Source organism: Pelophylax lessonae (assembly GCF_965119305.1).
Source record: "Pelophylax lessonae genome assembly, chromosome: 1".
Lineage (NCBI taxonomy): Eukaryota > Metazoa > Chordata > Amphibia > Anura > Ranidae > Pelophylax > Pelophylax lessonae.
The window spans coordinates 684,964,983-684,983,190 of NC_138768.1; the positions used below are offsets into that span (position 1 = coordinate 684,964,983).

Below are 18,208 nucleotides of genomic sequence, written 5' to 3' on the forward strand. Positions count from 1 at the left end.
GTCCGTTTGAGGAGGAACTGTTCCTCTGAAGTGGATTTTTTATCACAATCCGCACAGTTATCTAAAAAGTTTGTGCAGAAAGGTTACAACCAAGCTGATCTTGAGAAAGAAATTACTCGAGTGGCAGATATGGACAGGGGTGCCCTTGTCTCTGGTCCACCTAAGAATAAAGCAAATGCTCAGGATTTCAGGATGGTTTTGGATTACAACATACAATTCAAACAATTTGAAAAGATAGTGGCCAAGCATTGGGACATTTTGTTAAAGGATCGTGATTTAGGTCCAGTTTTACCTTCTCGTCCCCATTTCATTTACAGAAAGGCCAGAACCTTGAGAGATGTACTGGCTCCTGGAGTGGTGGACCCGCCAGTGGTTAAAGAAAATAAACTTTTTACTTTTTTATCAGGCTTCTATGCTTGTGGGCGATGCCGAGCTTGCAGGCATTCCAAGTGCAATTTAAAGAAGCGGAAGGAATTTTCAGCATCTGCCACAAATAAGGTCTATCCAATACGGGAATTGATCACATGCCAGACCCAGGGAGTTGTCTACATGCTGGAGTGTGATTGTGGCCTCCAGTATGTCGGCAGAACTTCCAGGGCATTGCAGGTTCGCATTGGCGAACATGTGAGTAACATCAAGAAAGGCCTGAAAACCCATAGTGTGTCCAAACATTTCAGGATGGTGCACAATCGTGACCCCAGAGGCTTGCGGTTTTGGGGCATAGAGAGGGTGAATAGGCACTGGAGGGGAGGACATTTTGTTAGGTTCCTGAGTCAAAGGGAATCTTACTGGATATTTGAAACTAAAGTTTCTCATCCGTCAGGGTTAAATGTTGAATTTGACCTTAATTGTTTTATTTCGGATAGGTGATTGACTTTTTATATCTTTGTTTCTGATTTTATATGAACTTTTTAATACATATATATTTTTTTATGTGTTTTTATGTGTTTTTAACAGTGTGGGTATTTTCACATTATATGTATGTGCCTTCATTTGTAAAGATATATACATGTGTTATTTATTACAGCAGCGGTTGATGTCAGGTCTTTTTACTGTCTGGGATATGGAAAAAAGTTTTTTACAAATTGACCATGAGACATTAGTATTTACAAGAGACCTTGTGGGTTCTTTTACTTGAAGGATGTAATACTTGACATTGACCACTAGATGTCCTCAGTGTTTTGTCAAGTACGTCCTCAAGATCATGTGAGCAGCGTCAGGTTATATAATCATGTTGGTGACTGATAGGCTCCACCCCCGCTGACGAAGTCCCGGTGGACGTAACGTACGTACGGGAGGTTGAGCCGCATCCGTCTGACGTCACCCGCTGCTGCTGCTGTTCCGACTTCCGAGCGTGTGTGGCTGGCTGCCGGCATGCACAGCCCACGACGCTGAAGTCTTATCGATGTGCACCTGTACTGATGTGCCTGTGTTTATCGTTTACCATGTAAGTGCATATTATATTTATTAAAGGAAGTTTAGTACTGGCAGTCTGCACTTAGAGGTTTTCTTCTTTCATTTATACCTCGGAATGTCTGCATTTGGGGAATCCGATCTGTGAGTCCTATCTTGGTCCTTAGTTATCAAGGAGTGTATACGAATGTACCTGAAGCCTGCTTATTGATGTGGATTGACACTGCGATTTTTGACCTCTGGTAACACAGTGGTCGAATCATGAGGTGAGGGCATCAGTGTGCTTTATGGTGGAGGGAGATCACTGTGTGGAATCGTTGTCTCCTATATCCTCTTTCAACACAGATTGGACCTAAGGAACTGTCTCTTTCATCTTTTTGGGACTCTTTATTTCTTATGCCATTATTTACAGGATTTGCGCTGCATCATTTTGTCTGTTATATCTCTCTGGGATTTTTTGCTGTGTGTCCTGGGTCGGTGTTCAGCTGGCATCTCCATCTAGTTTAGCTACACTTACCTGTCTGCGCTGATTGTTTTTTCATTTACTGATTTATTGCCCATACATTGCTTATTCTCTCAGCAGCAATCAGGATGGATATTTTTAGTTTTGTGGAAAAAAGGGTGGTTAAGCTGGAGGAAGTATTTTCCCATAGTGCAACCATTAATGCCACGGATGATTTATCTTTGTCCTTTAGAAAGTTGGGACATCTTTTTGACAAAAAGATCAAATTATGGTGGGATATTGCATTTTTTGAAAAGTATATCTCCACTGACTTAGTACCCCGGCGTCTAAGATGGGAAGTTCCCCCTAATGATGGTTTAAATGATGAGGAGTCACTAACCGAATGGAGGGATTTCTTTAACCAGAAGGGCCTTGAACTTCTTTCCTTTCTAATTAGAAGAAAGAGGAGGAAGATGATCTCCATAGAGGAGCAAATTAAGGCCATTCAGGTTAAATTAGAACCATCAAAAGAAGCTGCTGAATTTATCAGGTTATCTGGGGAACTTAAAGTCAAAATGGTTAAATGGGATAAGGAGGCATCAGATAAAAAGAGAGGAAAATTTATCAGGGACTCAGGTGACTTTGAAAGGGGTGAGGTGTTTAAGTGGCAATCTAGCCCCCAGGTGGCCACCAACTCATCAGATCAGGCTAATGTAGTCCCTGTACCGGTCCCTTCTTATCAAGCCCCTAGGAGACCCAATGCACCTCCAGTGGAAAGGGTTTATCATCCTCAAGTACCACGGGGGAAGAGAGGAGGGAGACCACGTGGGGGCAGAAATAGAGGGAGAGGTGGTAGGCCTCATCCACCCCCTCCACCTATTCAGTCTAGCAATGGAGGAGGGAGATATCAGGAATACCCTCCCCCTCCTGCTAATGGTAACTATTATCAAGAAACATCAAATAGGAATTCTTATGATTATGCCCCGTTTGAGGATTACGGATCCAATTATAATCAGAACAATAGAAATATACCACCTTATCTGAGAAAACCGGTTCCTGTCCAGAATAGATTTAGCGCACTTGAGGATGTAGAGGAAACCGATGATTCCCATTTTTTAGGGACTCCCGGCCCACGGAGGGAGGGGCCGCTTCAACATACTCCCAGAGGAAAAAGAGGACTAGAGGGAGGAGATCAGGAAGACGTGTCCAGCAGAAAAAGATCCCGCTAGGTGCTGGGATCTTTAACATTAGTGGTTCGGAATTATCGAGGGAAGAACTTAAAGTCCTTGACAAAGGACTTAAGTTCGCCCCTGTCAAGAATCTTGACAAATTCCACACTTTTATTAATGTTCAGAAGTTCGTCAGGACTCTAAACATTAAGAAATATTTCCTGAGCAAACCAGGCGAAAGGTCTGCAATACAACAAAGGGGGAATCATTCCAACCTCTCCAATAAATCCATCTTTAACCCACCTGTGAAAGATAATAAACATCTGGTAGTTTTTAAAAATATGGTGACCAGAGACCTCGAGGATCTGAAAATCAAAAAGGTGAATGACCCAGCGTATATTAAACGCGGTATTAAGTCTCTTGAGCAGAAACGGGATCTTGTCGTCCGTCCTGCTGACAAGGGAGGAGGTTTAGTGGTTATGTCAAAATCCTACTACAAAGAGGAAATGGGACGACTGGTGGGAGACCGAGATACTTATTTACCCCTAAGTAAAAATCCTGTTTTTGATTTTCAAAAGGAGTTACATGCACTTATCCTGAGAGGGAAGGACCATAACATTCTTAACAAGAAGGAATCATTGTTCCTTGATCCATTGTCTTGTCGTACCCCCATCATCTACTTTTTACCAAAGGTACACAAGGATGCCCTGCGACCACCTGGGAGACCTATTGTAAATGGGATTGGGTCTGTGTCTGCACGTTTGGGTCAATACATTGATCATTTCCTGAAACCCTTAGTGTGTAACACAAAAGCATATTTGCGAGACACCCGGCATATTATTCAGATCCTTGAAAACACGAGTATTCAGTCGGATATCTTTCTAGTGACCGCAGATGTAGGGTCCCTCTACACGATTATTGGCCATGAGGATGCTATGACCTCAGTCCGTTGGGCACTCGAGGCTTCTCCACTGAGTAATGAACATCGATCTTATTTGTTGGAATGTCTTGATTTCTGTCTCCAAAAAAACTATTTTTGGTATGACCATCGTTTCTTCCTTCAACGGAAGGGAGTGGCGATGGGAGCCCGCTTTGCTCCCAGTGTGGCCAATTTATTCATGGCCCACTGGGAGGAAGCTGTGGTATTTCGCCAACGCCCAGAGGAGCTGATCTGTTACCACAGGTACATAGATGACGTGTTCCTTATTTGGCAGGGCAGCTCTGAAGGTCTCAATAGGTTTATGGAACAGTTGAATTCCAATAATCTGAACATTGTTCTATCCTGGAATACCAATCCGGAAAAGATTGTCTTTTTGGATTTAGAGATTTTCAGAGAGGAGAATGCTATCAAGACACGCAGCTACTTCAAACCTACCGATAGGAATGGTTACATTCCATTGAGTAGTTGTCACCACAAAGCTTGGCTTTGTAATATCCCCAGGGGGCAGTTCGTCCGTTTGAGGAGGAACTGTTCCTCTGAAGTGGATTTTTTATCACAATCCGCACAGTTATCTAAAAAGTTTGTGCAGAAAGGTTACAACCAAGCTGATCTTGAGAAAGAAATTACTCGAGTGGCAGATATGGACAGGGGTGCCCTTGTCTCTGGTCCACCTAAGAATAAAGCAAATGCTCAGGATTTCAGGATGGTTTTGGATTACAACATACAATTCAAACAATTTGAAAAGATAGTGGCCAAGCATTGGGACATTTTGTTAAAGGATCGTGATTTAGGTCCAGTTTTACCTTCTCGTCCCCATTTCATTTACAGAAAGGCCAGAACCTTGAGAGATGTACTGGCTCCTGGAGTGGTGGACCCGCCAGTGGTTAAAGAAAATAAACTTTTTACTTTTTTATCAGGCTTCTATGCTTGTGGGCGATGCCGAGCTTGCAGGCATTCCAAGTGCAATTTAAAGAAGCGGAAGGAATTTTCAGCATCTGCCACAAATAAGGTCTATCCAATACGGGAATTGATCACATGCCAGACCCAGGGAGTTGTCTACATGCTGGAGTGTGATTGTGGCCTCCAGTATGTCGGCAGAACTTCCAGGGCATTGCAGGTTCGCATTGGCGAACATGTGAGTAACATCAAGAAAGGCCTGAAAACCCATAGTGTGTCCAAACATTTCAGGATGGTGCACAATCGTGACCCCAGAGGCTTGCGGTTTTGGGGCATAGAGAGGGTGAATAGGCACTGGAGGGGAGGACATTTTGTTAGGTTCCTGAGTCAAAGGGAATCTTACTGGATATTTGAAACTAAAGTTTCTCATCCGTCAGGGTTAAATGTTAAATTTGACCTTAATTGTTTTATTTCGGATAGGTGATTGACTTTTTATATCTTTGTTTCTGATTTTATATGAACTTTTTAATACATATATATTTTTTTATGTGTTTTTATGTGTTTTTAACAGTGTGGGTATTTTCACATTATATGTATGTGCCTTCATTTGTAAAGATATATACATGTGTTATTTATTACAGCAGCGGTTGATGTCAGGTCTTTTTACTGTCTGGGATATGGAAAAAAGTTTTTTACAAATTGACCATGAGACATTAGTATTTACAAGAGACCTTGTGGGTTCTTTTACTTGAAGGATGTAATACTTGACATTGACCACTAGATGTCCTCAGTGTTTTGTCAAGTACGTCCTCAAGATCATGTGAGCAGCGTCAGGTTATATAATCATGTTGGTGACTGATAGGCTCCACCCCCGCTGACGAAGTCCCGGTGGACGTAACGTACGTACGGGAGGTTGAGCCGCATCCGTCTGACGTCACCCGCTGCTGCTGCTGTTCCGACTTCCGAGCGTGTGTGGCTGGCTGCCGGCATGCACAGCCCACGACGCTGAAGTCTTATCGATGTGCACCTGTACTGATGTGCCTGTGTTTATCGTTTACCATGTAAGTGCATATTATATTTATTAAAGGAAGTTTAGTACTGGCAGTCTGCACTTAGAGGTTTTCTTCTTTCATTTATACCTCGGAATGTCTGCATTTGGGGAATCCGATCTGTGAGTCCTATCTTGGTCCTTAGTTATCAAGGAGTGTATACGAATGTACCTGAAGCCTGCTTATTGATGTGGATTGACACTGCGATTTTTGACCTCTGGTAACACAGTGGTCGAATCATGAGGTGAGGGCATCAGTGTGCTTTATGGTGGAGGGAGATCACTGTGTGGAATCGTTGTCTCCTATATCCTCTTTCAACACAGATTGGACCTAAGGAACTGTCTCTTTCATCTTTTTGGGACTCTTTATTTCTTATGCCATTATTTACAGGATTTGCGCTGCATCATTTTGTCTGTTATACCACCTATCAATGCCCACCAGTGCCACCTATCAGTGCCCATCAGTGCTTTACTATCAGTATCATCTATCAGTGCTGCATGTCAGTGACATCTACCAGTGCCTATCAGTGCTGCCTATCAGTGCCAATCAGAGCTACCTATAAGTGTCTATCAGTGCCACCTTTCAGTGCCCCTCAGAGCTGCTTTTCAGAGTCCGTCAGTGCCACCTATCAGTGCCCATCAGTGCCACCTATCAGTGCAGCCTCAGCAGTGCCTCCTCATCAGTGCCCACTAGTGCCCACCAGGGCCACCTCATCAGTGCCCACGAGTGCGGCTTCATCAGTGTCACCTATCAGTGCCCATCAGTGCCACCTATCAGTTCAGCCTCATCAGTGCCTCCTCATCAGTGCCCACTAGTGCTGCCTCATTAGTGCCCACCAGTACCACCTCATCGGTTCCCACCAGTGCAGCTTCATCAGTGTCAACTTTCAGTGCCCATCAGTGCTGCCTCTTCAGTGTCTGTAAGTGCAGACTATCAGTGCCCATCAGTGTAGCCTCATCAGCTCACATCAGTGAAGGACAAAATTACCTGTTTGCAAAAAATTTTAACAAACTATGAAAAATATTTTTTTTTTCAAAACTTTCAGAATTTTTTTGCTTCTTTAGCAAAAAATGAAAAACCCAGCTGTGATTAAATACCACCAAAAGAAAGCTCTATTTGTGTGAAAAAAATATATAAAAATGTTGTTTGGGTACAGTGTTGCATGCCCACGCAATTGTCATTTAAAGTGTGACAGTGCTGAATGCTGAAATTGGCCTGGGTAGGAAGGGAGTATAAGTGCCCAGTAACCAAGTGGTTAACAAGAGTAAAAAAAAAGTCAGGCATGTATGTAAATTTGAAAATGATAAATCTACAAGGTATAATACATTTATATTTTTCTGTAATTAGTGTCATAATCATTTCCACAGAACTTGAACTATGAAATGTTTCAACCAAATCCCCAAATAATAAAAATAACAGTAATAATATTTATATTTTTTTTTGATGTGTGACGTTTCATGTAGATGTTATATGATATTTTTAAAGGTCATGTACTCCTGTTTGCCCTTTGCATGTAACTTGTACAATTCAGTTAACTCTGCTTAGTGGAATACATTAAGTATGTATGCCATTTTAATCAATACTAACTATATGATCTCCTGACATTTGAAAGACCATGAGAAAAAAATGTATTTTATAACTTTAATTTTATCAGCATTCACTGAAGTCTGTTAGCTGTGCATCCATACTGACATTAATTTCAACAAAAATGATGATGGTTTTGTTATGAAAGAATGTTAATTTGAAATTTACTTAGAACCAAATATACACTCATTTTTAACACTTATCTTTTTCTGTTTAGATCAAAACTACTTTTTGTACCTGATATGATTAATTATCAGCGTTGTACTCGGAATGAAAAAATCATCAACTCTGTCAAAATGCTTTCCAACTGGCTGAGTATGGATGGTATGATGTGAAACACTTCCACTTGCTTGCGTAATAACCTGCAAATAGTAAAACGAATAAATAAATAAGAATATAACCATTCTAAAACTGTAATGACTTATTCTACAAAAAATTAAATTGCAGTACATGTTTTCTTTGAGCATTCTATGAGTGATGAATGCCCTGGTTGTGCATTTTGTTCATCTTAAGATAACTGGCTACATTAGAAGTAATTTAGAGCCTGTAAGACTGTATGTGCTGCCACTGCAGCTGATTAGGGGTGTTATTTCATTGTGAAACCAACAACAAAAGCTGTTTTTCTTGCTTCCATTTTTTTGTTCTTTTTTAAATCAGTTGCCATTGTTTTATTTTGTTTGTTTTTTGTTATTTTACTTTTTCCAGCAAATCAAATAAAGTCTTGAAATGCAAATGGTTTGTTACATTTTCAGTGGGGAAAATGCAGCTTTTATGTTGGATACCTGGATAAATGGAGAAGCAAAATGTTTTTGTTTCAAGAATTCTTTAAATTAAACCTTTGATCTTAAAAAAAAAAAACATAGAACATCCTCCTAAGTCCTTCAACCACACTCCTCCCTGCTGCCACTTAAGATGCCAGCCACCCTCTGTCTTGATTCCAGCACAGGGCCAAAGCTCTAAGATGATTGCCTACACACTGAATTGCCAATCCATGAACATCTTTTTTAAGAATAAGGCAAACAGCTGACAAACTGGTCATCCCTAAGAGCGTTGATGTATATTACACATACAGTACAAGTGCTCAAAAATACATCTCTTTCGTTAATCTCCAATCTGAGACTTATTAGCTTAATTCCTAATAAATAAGTTATGTTGTTTGTCAACTATGTGCATGAACCATCCTCTATAGTAAATCTGATCTAATATGCAGATACCTAGATGAGGCCACTGAAATACATCAAAACTTCCCACGAGAAGGGCTGTTGTAGCTCATGATTTTTCTCAGAAAATGCTTATGTGTTCTCTTCTTCAAGAACACCATCTAGAGGATATATGGAGAGAACACCATCCTTGATCTAGAGAACATACTTTCTATTCAAACCCCCAATATATCTCTTGTAGAATTAACCACATCTTTATGCCACTACAACACCTACATTTGGTTGATCAGTTACCTATATTGATCATCCCTTGATCAGATCATGACCTTCTTCTATTGTTCTGCTCCTCATTTTGATGCTCTCAGAGTCCTCTCTACAACTTCAGGAACACATTTAGGCGTTCTTTCGAGAGAGGGTCAGTGTCCTCGCCTATAGTCCTCTGGAAGGTCCATAAGGCCACAATAAGGGAGAATTTGATTCAGATGGCCTCCCACTCAGCAGAAGCAGAGAATCAGTTAGCTCTCCTCCCTTCAGGCCAAGGCAGATGCCACCTGAAAATATTGACCGACCCAATCAAATAGGAAGGCCCAAGATACCCTGGTCACACTTGATCTCCTTCTCACTGATAGGATGGAAAAGGCCATCAGATGGTCTAAGCACTAAGTACTAATTTTGTGCCACAAACTAGTCAATGCTTTAGCCAAGGACTTTAACTCCTTTGGGAGTCCCTTTAAACCGATCTGCCTATGTATCCATACTGGGAACCTTACCTCCGATCCCTCAAAGATTGTGTCTCAGTTTGCTGATGTTCCAACAACTCTCTACATCAAGCTTCCTCCTTTTTTGATTTCCAAAGCCGAACAATTTTTTTAGTGACCTAAACCTGCCCTGGAAGTCGTGGCAGCTGTTAACTCTCTAAAGCCCTCCAAAATCCCAGGTCCTAATATTTCCCTCTTCTCCCCCCTCAATCAACCCAACTCTTAACCCAACTCTTAAACAAGGTATTATTACAAGCCTATGTAGCCATGGTCCCAAAAGGGTTGTCAAATGCCCTAGAGCAGTGTTTCTCAACTCCGGTCCTAAGGGCACACTAAGATTTTAGCTATTACCTTGGGGAGATGCAGACTAGAATACTGCAATCACTGAGCAGCAAATTATATCAGCTGTGATGTATTTCAGTTTTCTTGCAAACCTGGCCTGTTAGTGTACCCTGAGGACCGGAGTTGAGAAACACCGCCCTAGAGCACCACAAAGTTTAGGCCCATTTCTCTTTTGAATGTTGATATAAAACTGCTAGACAACATTTTGGGGACTTGATTTAGTAAACATCTTCAAGCCCTAATCTTCAAAGATCAAGTGTGCTTTGTCCCAGGAAGGAACAATATCCACAAAGTAGTGCACCTCATGCATCGTCTTCGCCACCACAGAACCTCTGTTTTTTTTCTCTCTTTATATAGTATTTATAAAGCATTTGATTCACTCTTGTGGGGTTATCTCCGCTACGTTCTACAAGCTCTGGTCCAGTATGCGGGATACCCCTCCCGACCCAAGCTTTTGAAATTTTTCACTGCTGTCCTCTGTCCTCATTTTTTTTTCATCCTGGCCATAGAACCATTCACCATGGTGATCTGAGCTAACCCCAAAACCACAGGAGTCTCCTATGCTGGGTTGCACTTTAAATCAAATCTTTTTGCTGATTATGCTTTTCTGGTTCTCACTATCCCTGATTAGAGTTGAGCGGACACCTGGATGTCCGTGTTCGGCGGGTTCGGCCGAACTTTAAAAAAAAGTCCGCGTCCGTGTCCCGGACTTTTGCCGAACTTTTCCCGGACACCGAACCCCATTGGAGTCAATGGGGACCCGAACTTTCAGGCACTAAAATGGCTCTAAAACACCAATGGAAAGGGCTAGACTGCTGCAAATGGCAGCAAAACGTAGTTAAGAGCATGGCAAGTGCTCTGCAAACAAATGTGGATAGGGAAATAACTTAAAACAACAAAAAAAAAACAGAAAAATAAAACAATGTTCTTCATCTCTGAAGGACGAGGCCCTTATGGAGTAGGAGGGAGGTTGAGGTGGTAGTGGATGTGGCGGTGTCATAGGCGTGTGCACAGGGTGTGCCGGGTGTACCTGGGCACACCCTAATCACCTAGGGCACATAGCATTATCGCTCTGTTTGCCAGTGAGGAGATGGGAAATATCTCCCTCGGACCTGCTCTGCTCTATTTCTCTTTGCCAGCAGGGAGAGTAATGTATCGGGGCCATGTACATGTAGGCAAACACATGCATGTGTATTTAATATAATATAATGCAGTAGGCTGCGCACACCTATGGGCGGTGTAGGTGGAAGCGGCGGTGGAGGAGGACCAGGGCCGGATTAAGAGCATCATGGGCTTGGTGCTAAGGATTTTGAAGGGCCTTAAGGGCCGTGCCTTGGCATGCACCCAGAGGAGGAAGGGTGCAGCCATGCATGCCTAATTCCACATGGGATGCTGTCTCTGAAGCCCATAAACACATCCATGCATCGGCAACTGTCCCTCCTTGTCCGGCCTTCGTGCTGTGTGGGGAGGTTCTGAGGGAGCTGCCTGGGGAAGTGAGTATAGAAGCCAGACTTCTGTGTTTACAAGTGACAGAAGAGCGGTAACAGTGAATATGGCCAACCCGGGGCCTATATAAAGGTAGGGGCCTGGAGCTGCAGCTCCAATAGCCCCTACGTTAATCTGGCCCTGAGGAGGACGAGGTAGCCAACACTGCTTCTTTTCACAAATTTTAAATGAGGGTACACCCCAAAAGAGTGAGAAAGAGCAAAAATGGAACAATGGCTGGGTAAGGTCGGTATCCATCGCTATTCTGCACAAGGTACAGAAAAGTCCCGTGGGATCCATGCCTGGTTCATTTTAATGAACGTGAGCTTGTCCACATTGTCTCTGGACAGGCGGCTGCGCTTGTCTGTGATAACGCCCCCAGCCATGCAAAATACCCGTTCAGATAATACACTGGCTGCAGGGCACGCCAGCACCTCCAAGGCGTAAAGGGCAAGCTCAGGCCATGTGCCCAACTTGGAGACCCAGAAGTTGAAGGGGGCAGACCCCTCATTCAGTACGTCTAGGCGTGTGCACAAATACTGCTCCACCATGTTGGTAAAATGCTGCCTCCTGCTAAGACGTTCCATATGAGCTGCTGGTGCTGCTGTTTGTTGTGGCGTGCTGACAAAGCTTTTCCACATTTCGGCCATGCTAACCCTGCCTTCTGAGGTGCTGGCGGTGCCCTGGTTGCGTTGGTGACCTCCTCCTCCTCCTCCTCCTCGTCCTCCTCCTCCTCTGCCTTGTGCTTCCACTGTGGCCCCGCTGTCAGGTGGGAATGCCAGCAGCATCGCGTCTACCAGCGTGCGCTTGTACTCGCGCATCTTGTGATCGCGCTCCAGTGAGTGAATTAAGGACGGTACGTTGTCCTTGTAACGGGGATCCAGCAGCCAAGAAGTTAGAATGTGGGCAACTCGGCGGTTGTTGTGGAGACACTGCAGCATGTAATCGCTCATGTGTGCCAGGCTGCCCAGAGGCAACGAAAGGCTGTCCTCTGTGGGAGGTGTATCGTCCATGTCCTCTGTATCCCCCCAGCCACGCACCAGTGATGGCCATGAGCTGGCCTGGGTGCCACCCTGCTGTGAACATGGTTCCATCTCCTCCTCCAGCTCCTCCTTCTCATCCTCCTCATCCTCCAGAACTGTGCCCCTGCTGGACAATTGTGTCCCTGGCGTTTGTGTGTGCAGGAACCCACCCTCGGAGCCCCTTGCGAATGACTGCCCTGAAAGCCTTGGAAATGTTACCTCTTCATCCTCCTTCTCCTCCTCCTCCTCATCCTGTGCCACATCCTCTTCCATCATCGCTCGAATTGTTTTTTCAAGGAGGCATAGAAGTGGGATAGTTAAGCTGAGAACGGCGTCATCGGCACTGGCCATGTTGGTGGAGTACTCAAAACAGCGCAACAAGGCACACAGGTCTCGCATGGAGGCCCAGTTATTGGTGGTGAAGTGGTGCTGTTCCGCAGAGCGACTCACGCGTGCGTGCTGCAGCTGAAACTCCACTATGGCCTGCTGCTGCTCGCACAGTCTTTGCAGCATGTGCAAGGTGGAGTTCCACCTTGTGGGCACGTCACATATGAGGCGGTGAGCGGGAAGGCCGAAGTTACGCTGCAGCGCTGACAGGCGAGCAGCAGCAGGGTGAGAACGCCGAAAGTGCGCACAGACGGCCCGCACTTTCTGCAGCAGCTCTGACATATCGGGGTAGTTTTTAAGGAACCTCTGCACCACCAAATTCAGCACATGCGCCAGGCAAGGGATGTGCGTCAAACCGGCTAGGCCCACAGCTGCTATGAGATTTCGCCCGTTATCGCACACCACCAGGCCGGGCTTGAGGCTCGCTGGCAGCAACCACTCATTTGTCTGCTGTTCCATGCTCCTCCACAACTCCTGCGCGGTGTGTGGTTTGTCCCCCAAACAGGCAAGTTTTAAAACTGCCTGCTGTCGTTTACCCCTGGCCGTGCTGAAGTTGGTGGTGAAGGTGTTATGCTGTCCGGATGAGGAGGCGGTAGAGGATGAGGAAGCGGAGTAGGAGAAGTTAGGAACAGGAGGTAAACTGAAGCGCCCTGCAATCCTCGGTGGTTGAAGGACATGCGCCAAATTGCTATCCGCCTCAGGCCCATCCGCCACTGCATTTACCCAGTGTGCCGTTAGGGAGATATAACGCCCCTGACCGTGCTTACTGGTCCACGTTTCGATAGTTAGGTGGACCTTGCCACAGATGGCGTTGCGCAGTGCACACCTGATTTTTTCCCCCACTTGGTTGTGCAGGGAAGGGATGGCTTGCCTGGAAAAGTAGTGGCGGCTGGGCACGACGTACTGTGGGACAGCCACCGACATAAGGTTTTTAAAACTGTGCGTCTCCACCAGACGGAATGACAGCATTTCAAAGGCCAAGAATTTTGAAATGCTGGCATTCAGGGCCAGGGATCGCGGGTGGGTAGGGGGGTACTTCCTCTTCCTCTCAAGTGTTTGGGAGATGGAAAGCTGAACGCTTCCACGGGACATTGTGGAGACGGTTGGTGACCCAGGTGGTGGTGTTGCTGAAAGATCCTCTGTTTGCGGGGTGGCAGGTGCCGGTATCACTACAGATGTGGCTGGAGCAGCCGAGACTGCAGCAGAAGAGGAAGCAGGATGAGCCAGAGATGTTTCTTGGTTTTGAAGGTGTCTACTCCACTGCAGCTCGTGCTTTGCACTTAGATGCCTGATCATGCAGGTTGTGCTCAGGTCGAGAAGGTTTATGCCTCGCTTCAGGCTCTGATTGCACAGGGTGCAAACCACTCGTGTCCTGTCATCAGCACATTTTCTAAAGAACTTCCACGCTAGAGAACTCCTTTGAGCTGACTTTGGTGTGCTCGTTCCCTTGCTGCGTTGGGCAGTAGCGGGCGTAGTGTCTAGGGAACGGCCGCTCCGCTTCTGCACCCTGCTCCCGCTTCTGCTGTGCTGGTGGCTCTGTGCGACCACCGCCTCTTCCTCCAAACTACTCAGGTCACCTGCATGACGTTCATTCCATGTGGGGTCGAGGACCTCATCGTCCTCCACATCATCTTCCACCCAGTCTTCACCCCTGCCCTCCTTGTCGGTCTCCACAATGCTGAACGCCGCAGCAGTTAGCACCTGCGTTTCGTCATCATCGGAGACGTGCTGCGATGGTCCTTGCATGTACTCATCTTGAGAAATAAGTGGTTGGGCATCGCTGCACTCAATCTTTTCCACTTCTGGGGCAGGGCTAGGTGGATGGCCCTGGGAAACCCTGCTGACAGAGTCCTCAAAAAGAACAAGAGACTGCTGTATGGATTGGGGCTCAGACTGCTTGCCTGATTTCCAAGGGGGTGAGGTGAAAGACGGTTGGACATTGGCTGCAGGTGCCAACTCTGACCTTTCTGCAGTAGACTGGGTGGGAGACAATGTGAAGGAACTGGAGGCACTGTCACCAACCCAATCTACTATCGCCTGTACTTCTTCAGGCCTCATCACGTCTAGAGGCACATTATGCCCTACCAAATACTTCTGCAGGTTCTGTCGCCTACTCACACTAGTGGAAGGTGTTTCACTTGTGCGTGTAGCTGGCACAGATCGACCACGTCCTCTCCTTGCAACAGGAGCTCTACCAGCAGCACCACGACCCAGGCCACGGCCCCTATTTGGCGGTCTCCTCATATTTCTGTAATTTATGATCTTGCCCTAGAAAGGTGTTTATTGAATAGCGGAACAAAACAACAACAGTATCGCACGGGTGTATCTGACAGTCAAATATGCAAACTATGCCGCAATTTAATGTTTTTTACCCCAAAAGGGTGTATATTGAATAGCGGAATAGGAAAAAGGATAAAAAAAACGGTGTATCTCACACGTACAAACACAGACTAGGCCCAGACTAAAATTTTTTGTACCCTAAAGGGAGGATGAGGAAGAGGAGTAGGAGGAGTTGGGAACAGGAGGCAAACTGAAGCACCCTGCAATCCTTGGCGGTGGAAGGAGATGCGCCAAACAAATTTAAAAGGTGTATCTCACACGTACCGATACAGACTATGCCGTAATTTAATTTTCTTACACTCCAAAAGTGTGTATATTGAATAGCGGAATAAGAAGAATGTTATAATACGGTGTATCTCACACGTACAAACACAGACTAGGCCCCGATTACAATTTTTTGTACCCTAAAGGCAGGATGAGAAGTAGGAGGAGTTCGGAACAGGCAGGAGGTAGACTGAAGCACCCTCAAATCCTCGGCAGTATGAGATGCGCTCCAAAAATTGGAAAGGTGTATCTCACACGTACCAACACAGACTATCCCGCAATTTAACTGATCCCAAAGGTTTTTATTGAATAGCGGAATAGGAAATATGATCAAAAAAGTGTATGTATCTCACACGTACAGAAGCACACTAGGCCCCAATTACTATTGTTTGTACCCCTAAAAGGCTGGATTAGGAGTAGAAGGAGTATGAAACAGGCAGCACCCTCAAATCTTCAGAAGTATGAGATGAACCCCAAAAACTTGGAAAGGTGGATCTCACACGTACCAACACAGACTATCCCGCAATTTAATTGATCCCCAAAGGTTTTTATTGAATAGCGGAATAGGAAATATGATCAAAAAAAGTGTATGTATCTCACACGTACAGAAGCACACTAGGCCCCAATTACTATTGTTTGTACCCCTAAAGGCAGGATGAGGAGTAGGAGGAGTTTGGAACAGGCAGCACCCTCAAATCTTCTGAAGTATGAGATGAACCACAAAAACTTGGAAAGGTGGATCTCACACGTACCAACACAGACTATCCCGCAATTTAATTGATCCCCAAAGGTTTTTATTGAATAGCGGAATAGGAAATATGATCAAAAAAAGTGTATGTATCTCACACGTACAGAAGCACACTAGGCCCCAATTACTATTGTTTGTACCCCTAAAGGCAGGATGAGTAGTAGGAGGAGTTTGGAACAGGCAGCACCCTCAAATCTTCAGAAGTATGAGATGAACCCCAAAAACTTGGAAAGGTGGATCTCACACGTACCAACACAGACTATCCCGCAATTTAACTGATCCCCAAAGGTTTTTATTGAATAGCGGAATAGAAAATATGATCAAAAAAAGTGTATGTATCTCACATGTACAGAAGCACACTAGGCCCCAATTACTATTGTTTGTACCCCTAAAAGGCTGGATGAGGAGTAGGAGGAGTTTGGAACAGGCAGCACCCTCAAATCTTCAGAAGTATGAGATGAACCCCAAAAACCCCAAATATCATTCAGCTCTGCTGCAGGCCACAATTTAATTTTTTTTTAACCCAAGGCTGTATATTGAATAGTGGAATAGAAAAAAAGTGTATGATTTTTGAAACCACTCAATAGCACATGTGAACTGAACACAGCAGTGTATGATCAGTCAGCACAGCACAGCTGAAGGAAAAACGCTGCACACAGTGCCTGATAGAAAAATACTTTTCCCCCTCCTCCTCAGTGGGCAAAAAAGATTGTGTTCACTGCACCCCAAAAAGATTGTGTTCACTGCACCCCAAAAAGATTGTGTTCACTGCACCCCAAAAAGATTGTGTTCACTGCACCCCACACACAGCAAAATGGATGTGGACCACTGACACCTGCCTATCTCCTATCCCACCCCACACAGCAATATCGATTGTAGTTTGTAGAACACACTGACCCTAAAAATCAGCAGACTCTCTCCCTAAAAGGATTGATAAGATCGTAGATCGGTCACTGCAAACCCCACCCCACACAGCAATATCGATTGTAGTTTGTAGAACACACTGACCCTAAAAATCAGCAGACTCTCTCCCTAAAAGGATTGATAAGATCGTAGATCGGTCACTGCAAACCGCACCCCACACAGCAATATCGATTGTAGTTTGTAGAACACACTGACCCTAAAAATCAGCAGACTCTCTCCCTAAAAGGATTGATAAGATCGTAGATCGAGTGACTGCAAACCCCACCCCACACAGCAATATCGATTGTAGTTTGTAGAACACACTGACCCTAAAAAGCAGCAGACTCTCTCCCTAAAAGGATTGATAAGATCGTAGATCGGTCACTGCAAACCCCTCCCACACAGCAAAATCGATCGTAGAAAACTGACCCTAAAAATCAGCAGACTCTCTCCCTAATATGCCTACAACTCGCTCTGCCTAACACACTCCGACCTGTCCCTCAATTCTATCCGGACACAAATGTTTTTTTTTCCTGTCTGTCCCTAATCAGCAGCCAGCACGTTGATGTGTGCTCTTTCCCTGAACTAAACAGCAGAATGACGCCGCAGCGGCGCTGGCTTGAACTTATAAAGACTTGGTCACATGCTTCAGACGGCCAATCACAGCTACTAATACATTTGTAGGCATGGCTGGGATGGCTTAGGCACACCAGTTAAACGCTTGTTGATTGGCTGTTGAAAGCCCGCCATGAAAAGCGCGCCAATGCATGCAAAACCCGGAAATAAAATGACCGAACACGGATTTTTACCCGAACATACAGTAAAGTTTTCGGGTCCGTGTTCAGGTAACAAAAATCCAATTATTCGGTACGAACACGAATAATACAGTCCGTGTTCGCTCAACCCTATCCCTGATGTGACACTCCCAAACCTCCATAAGTTCCTTTCAATTTTGAAAACATCTCTGGCTTAAAGGTAAATCTGACTAAATCTAGGGCTTTGAACATTTCTCTTTCCTAGGTGATGGTCACACACATTCAGTCCAATTTTCCATACCATAGTTTTTTTTTACCTTAGACTATCTAGGGAACAAACTTACTCCTGACTGTGCTTCTTTTTTCTTGGCAAACTAATATCCTCTTTTGCACTCCCTTTTTTCTCATCTACAAAATTGGAAGTTCTCAACTCTATCACAGATAGGATGCATTAATGGTATAAAAATAACTATCATCCTAAAAGTCTTGTACTTTTTTCAGACCTACCAATGAAAGTCCCCACATTATTTCTCTGTGTGTTACAAAACTG

General features: G+C 44.7%; 1 protein-coding gene across 2 annotated transcripts in view; it reads right to left on the reverse strand.

Annotated features, from left to right (window-relative positions):
- The window catches only part of FSTL5 (follistatin like 5), a gene marked incomplete at its 3' end in the record, with an annotated part of 983,490 nt that overhangs the window by 23,818 nt on the left and 941,464 nt on the right, over window positions 1-18,208 (reverse strand). For both annotated transcript variants that reach the window (XM_082261833.1, XM_082261832.1), the window contains one exon: window positions 7,732-7,856. In XM_082261833.1, the coding sequence (XP_082117959.1) occupies window positions 7,732-7,856 (125 nt within the window). The remainder of the gene's footprint in view (window positions 1-7,731; window positions 7,857-18,208) is intronic.